Genomic DNA, 14,526 nt, shown 5'->3' with positions numbered 1-14,526 from the left:
TAATTACTTATGTTTTGATTCAATTAAGTTTACATTCCGCATTGTGCTAATCAAAACAAATATATCTATAATCGAGTTGAACATTTTTATTTCAAGAAAAAGGTTCAAGAATTCCATTCAACCCCCTTCTGTAATTCTTGCTACATTATTAAGGGACTAACACCGGTCGTATCCGAAACCCGAAGAATTTGGATTTAGATAAATTGAAAATACTTGGATTTTGATTTAGATTTTATAATACCCGATTCAACCACAATCTGCTGTCATCCCTGGATGTAATTAAGCGTGAGTAATTCAAAGATTAAAAAAAGGAATTTATTTAGGTAATAACCGGAATTTCATATATTTAATTAGGTTTCTAAATAATATCAGATTTGTAAATATTTCATGCACAAATTAATGAAAGTGAAATGGTCGAACAACTTGTTAAATGAAAAGATAAAGCATGAGGGTATTTCAATGTATGCATAGTAATTAGTAACACCGGGTGTGCACATATTAATTACCAATATTTAATATATATCAATATATAAATGGTGCGATGTATAGTCATTTTTATTATTATATATTATAAATTATAATTTTAATAATACGTTACTAGTATGATTGATCTTACATCGATTGAATAATAATTTTTAAAATTATATCTTACAATTCTCATCAATTTGATGTGACGACTCTAGATTGAGTGAATAAATACAACAACCAAACTTTTAATATTTCGTTTTTAATATAATTGTATAGATTTTAGAAAAAAATATATAAAATAATAAAATACTATTAAAAAATTATCAAAGACTATTTTTTTATATAAATAACTGAAATTATTTTTGGTTACAAACTTGGTAAAAAGTTTAAAAACGTATTATTACAAAAGTAAAAAGAAAAATCGTATTTAAAAAAAATAATATTACTATAATTAATGAGATTGATATGATAAACTTTTCCGGCGGAGCCTTATTACTAACACAGTCGGGGCTGCTGTGGATATAAACAACCCTTAGTATCCCGGGAGGTAAGCCTTCCTTTTTTGTTTTGTTTTTCTTGTTTGATTTAATTCAGGTTTATGCTTGTTGATTTTCAATTCATTCATAATTTTATATATTATCAATTGGGGATTTAGGGTTTAGTCACACTATTGACTACACAGTACTTACTTAAAGAAGTTAAATACCGTAAAATTGCAAATTTGTATTATTAGATTTTAGAGTTTGTGTTGTGTCAAATAAATTTGTAATTATCAATTTCCATATCTCTTGTTCACAGTTTGGGACACTTTATTATTCATATTCATGGATTCATGTCAAGAAAGCAAAGAGCTGGACACTATTCCGTCGTCGTAAGCTTTATCAGTCTCGTTTTGAATCCCAATTAAACAAAAATGTCAACCTCTGATTTTTTCTTAATACAAACTGTTTCAGGCCTAATAACATTTACAAAGACCCCGATGATGGGCGTCAGCGCTTCTTGCTTGAGTTGGAATTTGTGCAATGTCTTGCCAATCCAACCTATATTCACTGTATGTCTGACTAAATTAATTATTACCTGCACTTTTACTATTTCGTCTATTTTTTTGTGTTTTTTATTACAACTTCATGCTCCTTAATCTCGAGCATCAAGCCAATTGTTGTTGTGGAGGATGAAAAATATGGTTACTTCCTCAGTTCTGTTTGACAACCTTTTTCTTCTCGGTTTATACAGAAATTTGTTTAGTTCAGTTAGAATAGAAATAATACTTAGCCCAGTAAAGAGCTGCTTTGTAGTGGAGGAATATAACTTTGCTAACATTTTTATTCACTGGAATGTCCGCCCATTGTGAAACAAATTGATAATGTGTCATTCTTATTTCCAGTACCCTTACAGTGAATAGTAGTTTTGTCGGGTGAACCTAGATATCTGTATGTTAAGTACTATATATTGCTATTTGCTAATATGACATGATTACTGATTACTCCCAACTCCAGATCTGGCTCAAAATCGATATTTTGAAGATGAAGCTTTCATAGGCTACTTGAAATACCTTCAGTACTGGCAACGACCAGGGTATATCAAGTTTATAATGTGAGTTTTAATCATTTGTGTTTAACAAAGACCTTCATATTGGCATTTGATTAAATGTAGGGTTAAATGCACTTTGCACCCTCTTATTTTGTTTCAAAAAACAAATGTATATCAATAGTATTGGAAACTCAGTTTGCACTCCTCAACTTCAACCTGCCAATTCAGAAAGCACCACTTCGACGGTTATTATTAAAAAAGTAAGGGGTAGAATGGGAATTTCAGTAAAATATTAAATAAACTAATTTTTTTATTTTTGAGATTATATTAAAAATTGAATTTATTATTATAGCTATAAAATAATATCTTTAAATTTTTTGAATAATATTATATAGTCGAGTTTTGAATTTTAGTTATATTATTAATGCCAAAAATTATATAACTCTACCAAAATTAAATTCAAAATAATTTTATATATATTTAATTTAATGTAATTATTTCATTTTAAATTCTTTGACGTCGTTATGATTTTAAAGTGCATTTAATGAAAATATTCTGATATATATTAATATTTAATATACAAGAAATCATTTTTATAAATATTTTAACTTATTTTTGAAATTCTAACTAAAATTTATTTACATTTTAAAATAAAGTTCCCGTTTTACCCTTTATTATTTTAATTATAATCTGCAAAAGGGTGCATACTGAATTAGTAAGTTGAAGTTGAGGGGTGCATGTGGTATTTCCGAAAGTTCTGGTACAAAATTGTTTTTTTAACTTTGTTTGAGGGTGCAAAGTGCATTTAACTCTTAAATGTATTGGGCATTTAACTCTTTTTCTACAATTTTCCTTTTCAGTACTCGGTACATATATACATACTTCTGCTAATAATTTTGTTTGATATAATCAGGTATCCACATAGCCTATTTTTTCTTGAGCAACTCCAAAATGAAAATTTTCGGAATGCAATGGCCCATCCTGCCAACAAGGTACATTGTGAAGTTATTCTGTTAGGGATTCTTTTCTTTCTTTCTAATAGGCAAATGTCTTCTGTCATAGCCTACAGGGATTAGAATCAACAACTTTAGCTTCTAAACTTGTCATGTTAATGTTTTGAACGTGATAGATCGTGATAGATCTTGACTGTCTACATTGCATCATCTACAATTTGACAACATTGTCTACTTTCGTAAACAATCTTAATGTGGCTAGTTTCTTGGAATTGACCATTATTTACAAAAACAAAAGAGTGCTTCATATATTGTGTTACAGCTTATTGCCACAGGCTTTCTACTGTGGTTGCAATTAATTATCACGACCATGGCTGATATAATTTCCTACGAGTTATCGTGTTTATTAATTCCACTATAATGATGGATAGATGAACCTATCTGTGTTGTATATCTGGATTCCAATACATTTCTGTTTGTGTGTGCTACCTTGTCGAATTTTCAGGAACTAGCACACAGGCAGCAGTTTTATTTTTGGAAGAACTACAGGAATAATCGGCTGAAGCATATCTTGCCCAGACCCCTTCCGGAGCCTGTTGCTACGCCGCAAGCTACTGCTCCACCTCCAGCTCCTGCTACATCAGTGGCCAGTACTGTTGCTTCTTCTACTCCAGTTCCTACTTCAGCTGCAGGACCAATACCTCCTCCTATGCAATATGCTATTCCTGCCGGATCTTCTCTTGCGAAGAATGATCCCAGGAACAGTGGTGTGGATCGAAGAAAGAGAAAGTAACTTTCTTTTTGATGTTGACTGTTTTCCGAGACTGATGCTTGATGTGAAATTATTATGATATTTGAAGGACAAACCTAGGGTTTAGGGTTTGGGGTCGTATTGTGTTTGTCGACGGGTCAATTTGGGGTCGGTCTAAGAAGTAGTTTTAAAATTTAAGTTTAAAGGAATAAAAATTTGGTCGAGTACGAGTTGCGTCTGATTTTGCCTCCCGTAGTTTCAACCCTTTAGTTTTTACATATTGCCTCTGTCCCACTGTAGATGTGTTTATAGTCAACTTCTCTGTTCTAAAGAAATTTAACCCCTTGTTCTGCAGTCTAGTGGATACCTTTCTTCTCAGTAATAAGAGGTTGAGAATCCAAGCTCTGGAGGCATATGTATATTGACCATAATACCCCCCAAAACCCAAATAAAATAAAATAATGCGATTTTACTCGACGCTTGTAGTGGACGATGATACTTATAATTTAGTGCGCTTTACTAACTTTCACACTTATATAAATGCAAATCATTCTACAACATATTCAAATTCTAGACTTTTGGGCATTGATTAGGAAAAGATGAAGTAAATTATTCTTGTGAAGAAGTGAAAAGTATTAAACAATTTAAACTGCTGAATGCACTTCTTTATGTCTTTTATAGGAAAGATGGATGATTGTTGTATATACCACTGCACAACTTTGTTTCGAAGATCATGTGCTACAGAAGGTAATATCTTCCATTCTTGTATGTATCCGTGGCATGTCATTCTATGAAATGAAGTTGCAGTCGTGCTTTTACTTTATTGAAATTCTGAATAATTGCCATCAGTGGCGGAACCAGGGGGGGGGGGATGCGTGAGATTCCCCTGACCTCTGAGAAAACAGTATAATTTTTTTTAGTCCTACTTTTATCCTTTTTAGCAAGTTAGACAGAGGATGCTTAGTAATTAACATAATTCTGTGTTTCTATTGCAGTTGAGGCAAAGACTACTAAAGGTTTTACTAAGTACCAGTGATGTTACTTGTTTTATGATATTTTATTTAGTTCAATTTGTAAGTTGTGGATTGGGCACAAACAATAGCAGCTGTTGCCTAAGAAAGGTGTTTATTGTTGGGTTGGGCTTATTTGATTTTGGTTGATATGGGTTTGGTTTAGCCTACTTTGTTTTGTTTGGATGAGGATGAGGGACAAGTGACAACCCCCTGTTCTCCTGTTTCTTTGAAACTGATTTAAGCCATGTTTTTGCTCAATTTGAAAGATACATAGAATAGAAACTACTGATGACAACTGATACACAAGAATGTATAATTGTATTTCTTTGAAATAATAAAGTAATTTCAAAATTAAGAATTAAATCACAAGGAATGATTGGAGAAAAATTTATCATACAAAGTTAAATATATACTATGAGTAATGAAAGCCCTTGGAGAATCGTAGTAATTTGGTATCGCCAACAACAAAAAGAGGAGTTTGCCCGTGTGAGACTTTCAGAAAGACGAAGTAGCAGTATTAAACAGGCACGTGCGATGTTGCAAGGTAGCCAGACTAGACGATTAAATTATCATCAAATCATCTTCATATCTATACTATTATATTAAATACTATTATATTAAAGACGAAAACATGAAAGTTTAATTGATAATCGGTCTCATCACTGTAATTACAATAATATTTAAAATAAAATACTTTTGTAAATAAATAAATATTCATAACAAAATTATAATATATTTAATGGTTTTCGTTAAAACAAAAACAATATATTAAATTAATCCGGTCGGACTATACAAAATTATACTGTTGATCCAATTTTAAATAAAAAATTAAAAAAAAATACATATAGTTAGTAGGATTTAAAGAATCGGGTTAAAATAAATTAATAAATAGTATTAATCCCACTAAAAATATTATATTATTAAACTAGACTATAACAAAATAAAAATTTGCAAGAAAATTCGTGAGGTTGATATAATGTCATCAAACTAAAACAAAATAATACATATTATTCATTCGGTGTATAATAAAATAATAATCACCTCAGGCTAATATAAAATTAAACAAACAGTAAGTATAATTATCTGGATTTGGTTGATAAAACGGGTCTGAAGATAACATAATATTTGCCACTAACACATAAGATTTTATAATTGATTCGGGTTTAAACATATTAAACTAACATTAATATGAATATAGTTAGTTTGATTTGGTTTTTAACAAACTAATGACAATTGGTATACTTATTGATTTCAGCTAAAATACCTTTTAATTAAATATAATAATCTTTCGTAAACACACCTATAAATTTAAATAAAAATATAAATTTCAATAATTACATTATTTTTTAAAACTTTAGTATCAATAACTTATACAACTATGTGTATATTAATAACTATTATCAAATCATATTATTAAAATTTTAAATAAACAAGTTTCATAACTTAAATTTTTTATTTTAAAATAAATTCAAAAATATTAAGTAATATTAAAAATAATCAGTAAATCGCACGGATTTTAGGCTATTATTATTTATATAAGCAAATGATAAATAGAAACTAAAAATCAATCTAAGTGATTATATTATGATCTAATGGCCCAGTACCACACTCAGCTAATCTGCACCCTGCCACACATAATCTTAGCTTTTCCCTCAGTTTTTAATTTGATTTTTCCATCAAATAATAAGTTTTTTTTAAGATTCGACTTCACTGTATTTTTCTCCATCTCTCAACGATCGATTTGCATACCATATATGTTATATTTCGAAGTAATTTAAAAAAAAATATTTGATTTCTAGTTTATATTATAATATTAGTTTTTATTAAAAGTTTGACGGGAAAATTAAATTAAAAACGGAAGGGAAAAGCTGAGATTGTGTGTGGCAGGGTGCAGATTAGTTGAGTGTGGTACTTTATGAAGGGGCCATTAGATTAGATTGATCTAATGACTTAGATTAATTTTTAGTTTCTATTTTTAGTTTAGTTTTAATTTGATTATTTGCCTATATATATAAGTAGACAAATGATCAAATAGAAATTAAACATAAAATATAAACTATAAATTAATCTAAGTCATTAAATCAATCTAATTTAATGGTCATCCTTAAAGTACCACACTCAACTAATCTGCACCCTATCACACAAAGCTTTTTCCATCCGTTATAAATATGATCATTTAAATTTTTTGTCAAACACGTCCCCAAATGTCATTTAACTTTTAAGTATAACGAAGCCTCGTAAATGAGGATTTAAACATGCACTCAATTTTCGATCATCCTAAAATCTCATTTGCCACATATATAGATTATTTGATTAAAAAGACATGGATAAATTTTATGAATACCTTTTTTTGATAGGATATTTTTGAGTACTTAAATGTTTTGTTAATAACATTATCCATAAAACCTTTACGATAATTGTCACTTAATAAATTATTTTTAAATCTTATTTCCTAACATTAGTATTTGAAGATGATTTAGTTTCTATTTGATCATTTGTCTTATAACTTATATAACACTAGTTTACCGCCCGCTGCGATGCACGGTTCTTGGTTAATATTTATATATTTTCATTTTTATTTGTATAATTTTATTGAAATTCTATATAAATAATTAAATACTAAATAATGATTATATAATTATAATTTCATTATGTATAATTTCAAGTTAGGTATGTTAGATATATTTGATAATGTCATGACTAATATGTTTTATGTTTAGTTTTCAGTTCTTACTTGAACAGGATAAATCAGTACTTAACTGTTGATCAGTACTTATACTGGAAGTCAGGACTTAAGGATATCAGTACATATGTTATCAGGAGATAATCATCAGAAGATAGATATCAGAACTTAAGTGCTGAAGGACAATCAGATAAGGACAGTAGCTGATTAAAGGAAAGAAGATCAAGATAAACATAAGAAGAGATATGCATGAAGACGGAATTCTGTAAAGAATGGAATACTTGGAAGAAAAGATATCTGATTGATATATTTTAGGAAGCAAAATTATATTCCATATCAATTAGCGATTATCTTGTAACTGTGTAGTATATAAACACAGATATAGGGTTTACACTATAAGTGTTATCATTATTAGAGAAGATTATTCATTGTAACCCTAACAACTCTCGTGATATTTGTTCATCATTGAGAGGTAACAGTTCCATACTGTAACAGAGTTTATTGTTTCAATAAAGTTTGTTTTCTGTTACTTAAGTTCTTAAAGTTCGATTTGAGTGTACTATACACTGTATTCACCCCCTCTACAGTGTGTGTGTGACCTAACAATTGGTATCAGAGCCTATCTGTTAACATACATACAGTTAAAGATCCAAACACAATCATGTCAGGACACAGAAACTCCAACTAAGCCTACCAAAACTGAGGAACCACCAAAGACACAAATTCAGAGTCGGTATGAGACCATCAGAGTTCCCATACTGAGACCATCTGAATATCCCATATGGAAGGTAAGGATGACCATGTTCCTGGAAGCAACAGATCCAGAATACCTTGATAGAATCAAGGAAGGCCCTCACAAACCAACCAAACTCGCTGTTGCAGTTGCAGGTGAAGCAGCAAAGACCGTACCAAAGGAGAAGAGTGATTATACTGCTGAAGACATAGCATCAATTGCTAAGGATGCTAAGGTACGACACTTACTGCATAGTGCCATTGATAATGTAATGTCAAACAGGGTAATCAACTGCAAGACTGCTAAGGAGATATGGGATGCTCTGGAAACTAAGGTGTCAGGGAACTGACACAATTAAGAAAAACAGGAAGACAATACTCACTCAAGAGTATGAACACTTTGACTCAAAGATTAATGAGTCATTGAATGATTTATATGATAGATTTGTCAAACTTTTGAATGATTTGTCATTGGTTGATAAAGAGTATGATCTTGAAGATTCAAACCTTAAGTTCCTGTTAGCTCTTCCTGAATGCTGGGATTTGAAGGCAACGACAATAAGAGACAACTACAATCTTGATGAAACAACTCTTGACGAAAATCTATGGAATGCTCAAGACTCATGAGCTGGAGATGGAACAAAGAAGCAAGAGGAAAGGAGGAAAGTCAAGGACAGTTGCTCTTAAGGCTGAAGAAGAATTCCCCAAAGCAGCTTCCTCAAAGAAAGACAAGGGAAAAGCTCTTTTCATAAAGTCTGATACCGAGTCATCAAGTTCTGAGAGTGATGATGACTCAGATTCTGAAAGCTTGCCTGAGACTGATGCTGATGAGGAGATGATGAAGCTGTGTGCTCTTATGGTGAAAGGAATCACAAAGATTACATACAGGAAGTTCAGGAAGGGAAAGAAGTTTTCCAGGAAAGGCATTAGTTCTGATAAGAAGAATTTCAGAAGATCTGAAGGCAGAGGAGGAAAGTCTGACAGAGGAGATTACACCAATGTTAAATGCTATAACTGTGGTGAGAAAGGCCACATATCTCCTGACTGCAAGAAGGTAAAGGGTGACAAAGGCAAGGCTCTTGTCACAAAGCAGAAAAGCTGGACAGACACCTCAGACTCTGAAAGTGAGGAAAACTATGCATTGATGGCAAATGCTGATAAAGAAAGTGCTGAGAGCAGTTCTGAAGCTGCTGAAACAAAGGGCAACAGGAAAAATATTCTAGTTCTGGACAGTGGATGTTCAGGACATATGACTGGAAATAAGGCCCTGCTATCAGACTTTGTGGAGAAAGCTGGCCCAAGTGTTTCTTATGGAGATGGACAACATTGAAAAACATTGGGATATGGCAATATCAATCTTGGAAATGTCATAATTAAACAAGTAGCTCTAGTCTCAGGACTTAAACACAACCTACTGAGTATAAGTCAAATCTGTGACAGAGGTTATCATGTTGATTTCTTTGAAGAACACTGTGAAATTGTGAGTAAATCTAAAGGCAAAGTTGTTCTGAAAGGATACAGGCGTGGTAACATTTATGAAGCTAAGCTTTCAACAAGTACTGATGGTTCTGCAATCTGTCTAATGAGTAGAGCATCAATTGAAGAAAGATGGAATTGGCATAAGAAACTCTCTCATTTAAATTTCAACAATATAAATGAACTGGTCAAGAAAGATCTTGTGAGAGGATTGCCAAACACAGTATTTGCTCCTGATGGTCTTTGTGATTCATGTCAGAAAGCCAAACAAAGAAAATCTTCATTCAAGAGCAAGACTGAATCATCAATTCTTGAGCCTTATCATCTAATACATGTTGATCTATTTGGTCCAGTAAATGTCATGTCTATTGCAAAGAAGAAGTATGCGTTGGTCATAGTGGATGAGTTCACCAGATACACATGGGTGTATTTCTTGCATACAAAAAGTGAAACTGCATCAACCTTGATTGATCATATCAAACATCTGGATAAAATGGTCAAAGATTCTGTGAAAGTTTTAAGGAGTGATAATGGCACTGAGTTCAAGAATTTGATAATGGAAGAGTTCTGCAAAAGCCATGGAATAAAGCAGGAATTTTCTGCTCCTGGAACTCCACAGCAAAATGGAGTTGTTGAAAGGAAGAATAGAACTCTCATTGAAGCTGCACGTACAATGCTTGAAGAAGCAAAGCTTCCAACCTATTTCTGGGCTGAAGCTGTGCAGACTGCTTGTTTTACTCAAAATACAACACTCATTAACAAGCATGGAAAAACACCATATGAGATGGTGAAGAAAAAGAAGCCAAATCTGAAATATTTTCATGTATTTGGATGCAAGTGTTTTGTTCTCAAGACTCATTCTGAACAGCTATCAAAGTTTGATCTAAAAGCTGATGAAGGAATCTTTGTTGGATATCCACTTTCCACAAAAGCCTTCAGAGTCTATAATTTGAGAACAAAAGTGGTCATGGAATCTATCAATGTCTCTTTTGATGACAAAAAGATTACTGGTCTTGAAGATTTCATTGACCATGATCAGCTGAGATTTGAAAATGAAGACTCAAATTCTGATACAGAAAATCCTGATAGTCTAAGTCCTGATACTGTAAACTCTGATGGATTAAACTCTGATGTTATTGAAACTGTGGAGACTACGTCAAAGGAAGATGCACCTATGCAGGGGGAGCATACTCAAGATCCTACCACATCTAAAGAAACATCAGAACATACATCTGGCTCTTCAAGTTCTGATAAGCCAAGTTCTGATAGTGCTGAAAATCTAAATACTGAAGAATCCAACTCAGAGAGCATAGTTTCAGGGGGAGCATCGGAAAATGAAAATGAAAATAGCATGGATCTTGGGGGAGCATCCAGTTCTAGAGAAAACCTTCCATCTGCAAGGAAGTGGACAAAATCATATACACCTGATTTGATAATTGGAAATCCTGATGCAGGTGTCAGAACTAGAACATGTACTTCAAATGAATGTCTTTACAATTCTTTTCTCTCTCAGACTGAGCCAAAGAAAGTGGAAGAAGCTCTTCAAGATGCTGATTGGGTGCAAGCAATGCAGGAAGAGTTGAATGAATTTGAAAGAAACAAAGTCTGGACCCTCGTGCCAAGACCAAAGAATAGATCTGTTGTTGGTACAAAGTGGGTATTCAGAAACAAAACTGACAGTGATGGCATAATTACAAGGAATAAGGCAAGGCTGGTTGCAAAAGGATATTCTCAACAGGAGGGAATTGATTATGATGAAACATTTGCACCAATTGCTAGGTTAGAAGCCATAAGGATATTCTTGGCTTATGCTGCTCACAAAAAGTTTACTGTCTTTTAAATGGATGTGAAAAGTGCTTTTCTCAATGGAGAATTGGAGGAGGAGGTATATGTTGAACAACCTCCAGGTTTTGTAGATACCAAACATCCAGATTATGTCTACAAGCTTGACAAAGCACTTTATGGACTTAAGCAAGCTCCTAGAGCATGGTATGAGACTTTAGCTCAGTTTCTTCTGGAAAGTGGATTCAACAGAGGGACAATAGACAAAATACTGTTCTACCTCAACCATGGAAAGGACTTACTTCTGGTCCAGATTTATGTTGATGATATCATTTTTGGATCTACAAATGACAAACTTTGCAAAAAGTTTGCCAAGCTAATGCAGTCAAGATATCAGATGAGTATGATGGGGGAACTTAGCTATTTTCTGGGCCTTCAAGTCAAGCAGAATGAGGAAGGCACTTTTATTTATCAAACCAAGTACACCAGAAACTTGCTGAAGAAATTTGGAATGCAAGATTGTTCAAGTGCATCCACTCCAATGGCCACTGCGACAAAACTTGGACAGTTGAAACGGGCTAATATCAGAAGAGAATGGAGTTTCTTCTTTGATTGCATCACCAAAGCTTTTGGGAACAAATGTTCAAATTTTGATGCTATCCCAATTCTGAGTCAGCACATAGGGTATGCTATTATTCATCAAACTCATTTTGATTTTGCAACTGGAATAATTGGTTTTATTGGGGATAGGATGACAGAGGATCGAGATGTTTTTTATTTTGCTAGATTCTGTCAACTTATTTACACTTACTGTACTGATGAACCTCATTTAGTCAGCACTCAAACCCCACCTTTTAAGGTTGCAAAACGATACTTTAATGACCTGGTAAATGCTGATACTAAGAAAAAAGTGGTTAGACCATTACAGATTCCTAAGTCTGTAAAACAGATCCTGGTAAATGCTGATCCTAATACTTATAGATCTGTTTACTCTGATGTCCAACCAACTCCAAACACCCAAAATCCATCAACCTCAGTACCTACCTCTCATTCTACTCAACCTACCCTCAGAACATATCTCAAATCCTATCTCTCAACTTCACAGACTGCTCGACCTTCATCTTCAGCACCTACTGTGAAATCTTCATCTTCCAAGCCAAAGAGGACAAAGAATGTTCCTCAAACATCTCAAAAGAGAAGGAGGATTGCATTGAGCGATGAATCTGATTCTGAGGAACCGGTTCTTGCTAGAGAACCTGCTGTTACTGAAGCTGAGAAAGAGGTTTCTCAGAAGGATTCTGAAATTGGGAGTTCTAGGCTTCTCAAGAGGCTTAGACGAATGATAGTTCCTGAAACTCCCAAGAAATCCAAATCAACAAGGAAGTACAAGAAACAGAGGGCACAAAGGCCAGTTTCAGATGATGAAGAGGAAGCAGCTAAGGAAGGGGATCAGGAATCTCTGATCTCACAAGACAAGGAATTTGCTCCAGTCACTTCTTCTCCATCAACTCCATCTAAGGAAGCTGTATCTGACAAGGCTAACTCACTATCTGTGTCTCTTGTTGATCCAGGCACAAATGCTAATATTGATGTTCAACACTTGGTTGTGTCTGAAGTATTTCTCTTAGAAGCTCCAACAGTAAATAATCCTTCCACAACACCTATTACTGATGCTGTTCAAACTCCAGAGTTATCAACAACACCTTCTCTACATCAAGATGCTGATGATCAGACTTTAGGTGAGCATCAGGATATGGCTGTTGATCAGAACTTAGTATCAGATCAGCAATTAGAGGATGCTGAAGCCTCCATTGCTACTCACACTGTTGTCTTATCAGAAGATACTGATTCTTTAAGTTCTGATGCTACAAATGCTGGAGATAATGGTGATGCTGCTCCAACTGTAGATGCTGATGAAGCAGGTCCTTCAGGACATACTCCTCAACAGACTCTTCCTAAGTCTGAACTGGTAGAGAAGTTTGTTACCGGGGCTGCACCAGTACCTTGGAGTGAAACTCCTGCAGGTCAGGAGTGGACTAAGGAATGGAACTCAGTTTCATGTGTTCCAACTGCAATACATCTTGCTGAGCACTTGACTAAAGCTGATGAAATGTTAAATTCTGATGATTTAAAAACCCAGCTTAGAGTCACTGCATTGAGTATTAAACATCTACAAGGTCTTCATTCAACTACTCATGCAGAGCTACACAAGATTCAGGAGAACTTTATCAAACAAGAACAAGTTTGGAAAATTGATAAGAAAAAGTTCTTTCAACCTACCATTGACAGGATTGCTTATATTGAGAAAATTCAAGAGAAACAACAAGCTCAGATTGATGACATTCTGACAAATCAAGCTTCTCAGCAATCGCAACTTACTGAAATCCAATCCTCAGTGGAATTACTTATCTCTCTTTTACTACCTGCTGATGCCAAAAAGGGGGAGAAGGTAATTAAGTCCAAATGCAACACTAACAAGACACTGCAAGGAAAGGATGATGGAAGTGATGATCAAGGATACTTTGGAATGGGTAGCGGTCATAGTCAAGGTAGAAGGTTTACATCAAGACAAGCTAGTCACAGGACAAGTTCTGATACTGGGAAAAGAATAAGTTCTGCTGCTGGTAAAAGGATAAGTTCTGATGAACTTCTAGATCTTGATGAGGAAATGTCAAGACAGTTATTTCTTCAAGAAAATCCAGGAATGGACTTGGAAAGTTTAAAGGAAGAAGAAGCCAGACTTAAATCAGAGAAAGTCACATCTAAATCTGAAGCTTCTGGTAAAAAGTCACTTCCAAAACTCAAAGGCATTGTGATCAAAGAAAGGACACATACTGAAGCAACGTTGGCTAGATCACAACCACAGATAGATCCAAGATCCAAGGGTAAAGAAAAGGTTGGTGAACCTATCAAGGTTTATGTACCTCCTGAGGAAGAAGAAATTACTGATGAAAAAGATGATCTTGCTCTGACTTCAAGAAAAGCTCTTAAAACAACCTCTGACATGGCTCAAGTTGTTCAGAGTCATGAAATTGTAAGTTCTGATATTCAGAAGAAGCAAATAACCTCTGACGGAGCTCAAGTTAACTTGATATCAGAAAATAGATCAAAGACACTCCTACCAGGATTCACTAAAGC

General features: G+C 33.7%; 1 protein-coding gene across 1 annotated transcript; it reads left to right on the top strand.

Annotated features, from left to right (window-relative positions):
- The first annotated feature begins 923 nt into the window (after nt 1–923).
- LOC141713260 (mediator of RNA polymerase II transcription subunit 31-like) lies at nt 924–4,973 on the top strand. The gene is made up of 8 exons (XM_074516588.1): nt 924–1,015; nt 1,267–1,339; nt 1,422–1,519; nt 1,965–2,061; nt 2,912–2,990; nt 3,457–3,740; nt 4,384–4,449; nt 4,698–4,973. The coding sequence occupies exons 2-7, from the start codon at nt 1,293–1,295 to the stop codon at nt 4,394–4,396; spliced, it is 618 nt and encodes a 205-aa protein (XP_074372689.1). The 5' UTR covers nt 924–1,015; nt 1,267–1,292; the 3' UTR covers nt 4,397–4,449; nt 4,698–4,973.
- The last annotated feature ends 9,553 nt before the right edge of the window (nt 4,974–14,526 follow it).

Source organism: Apium graveolens, chromosome 3, assembly GCF_009905375.1.
Source record: "Apium graveolens cultivar Ventura chromosome 3, ASM990537v1, whole genome shotgun sequence".
In the NCBI taxonomy this organism is placed as follows: Eukaryota; Viridiplantae; Streptophyta; class Magnoliopsida; order Apiales; family Apiaceae; genus Apium; species Apium graveolens.
This window is presented reverse-complemented; position numbering and strand designations above follow the sequence as displayed.

Bases quoted from the DNA above. Each gene is read 5' to 3' on its own strand.
- LOC141713260 (XM_074516588.1), top strand. From the start codon at position 1,293: ATGGATTCATGTCAAGAAAGCAAAGAGCTGGACACTATTCCGTCGTC. The intron at 1,340-1,421 runs GTAAGCTTTATC...AAACTGTTTCAG, and splicing joins CTGGACACTATTCCGTCGTC to GCCTAATAACATTTACAAAG. The intron at 1,520-1,964 runs GTATGTCTGACT...TCCCAACTCCAG, and splicing joins CAATCCAACCTATATTCACT to ATCTGGCTCAAAATCGATAT.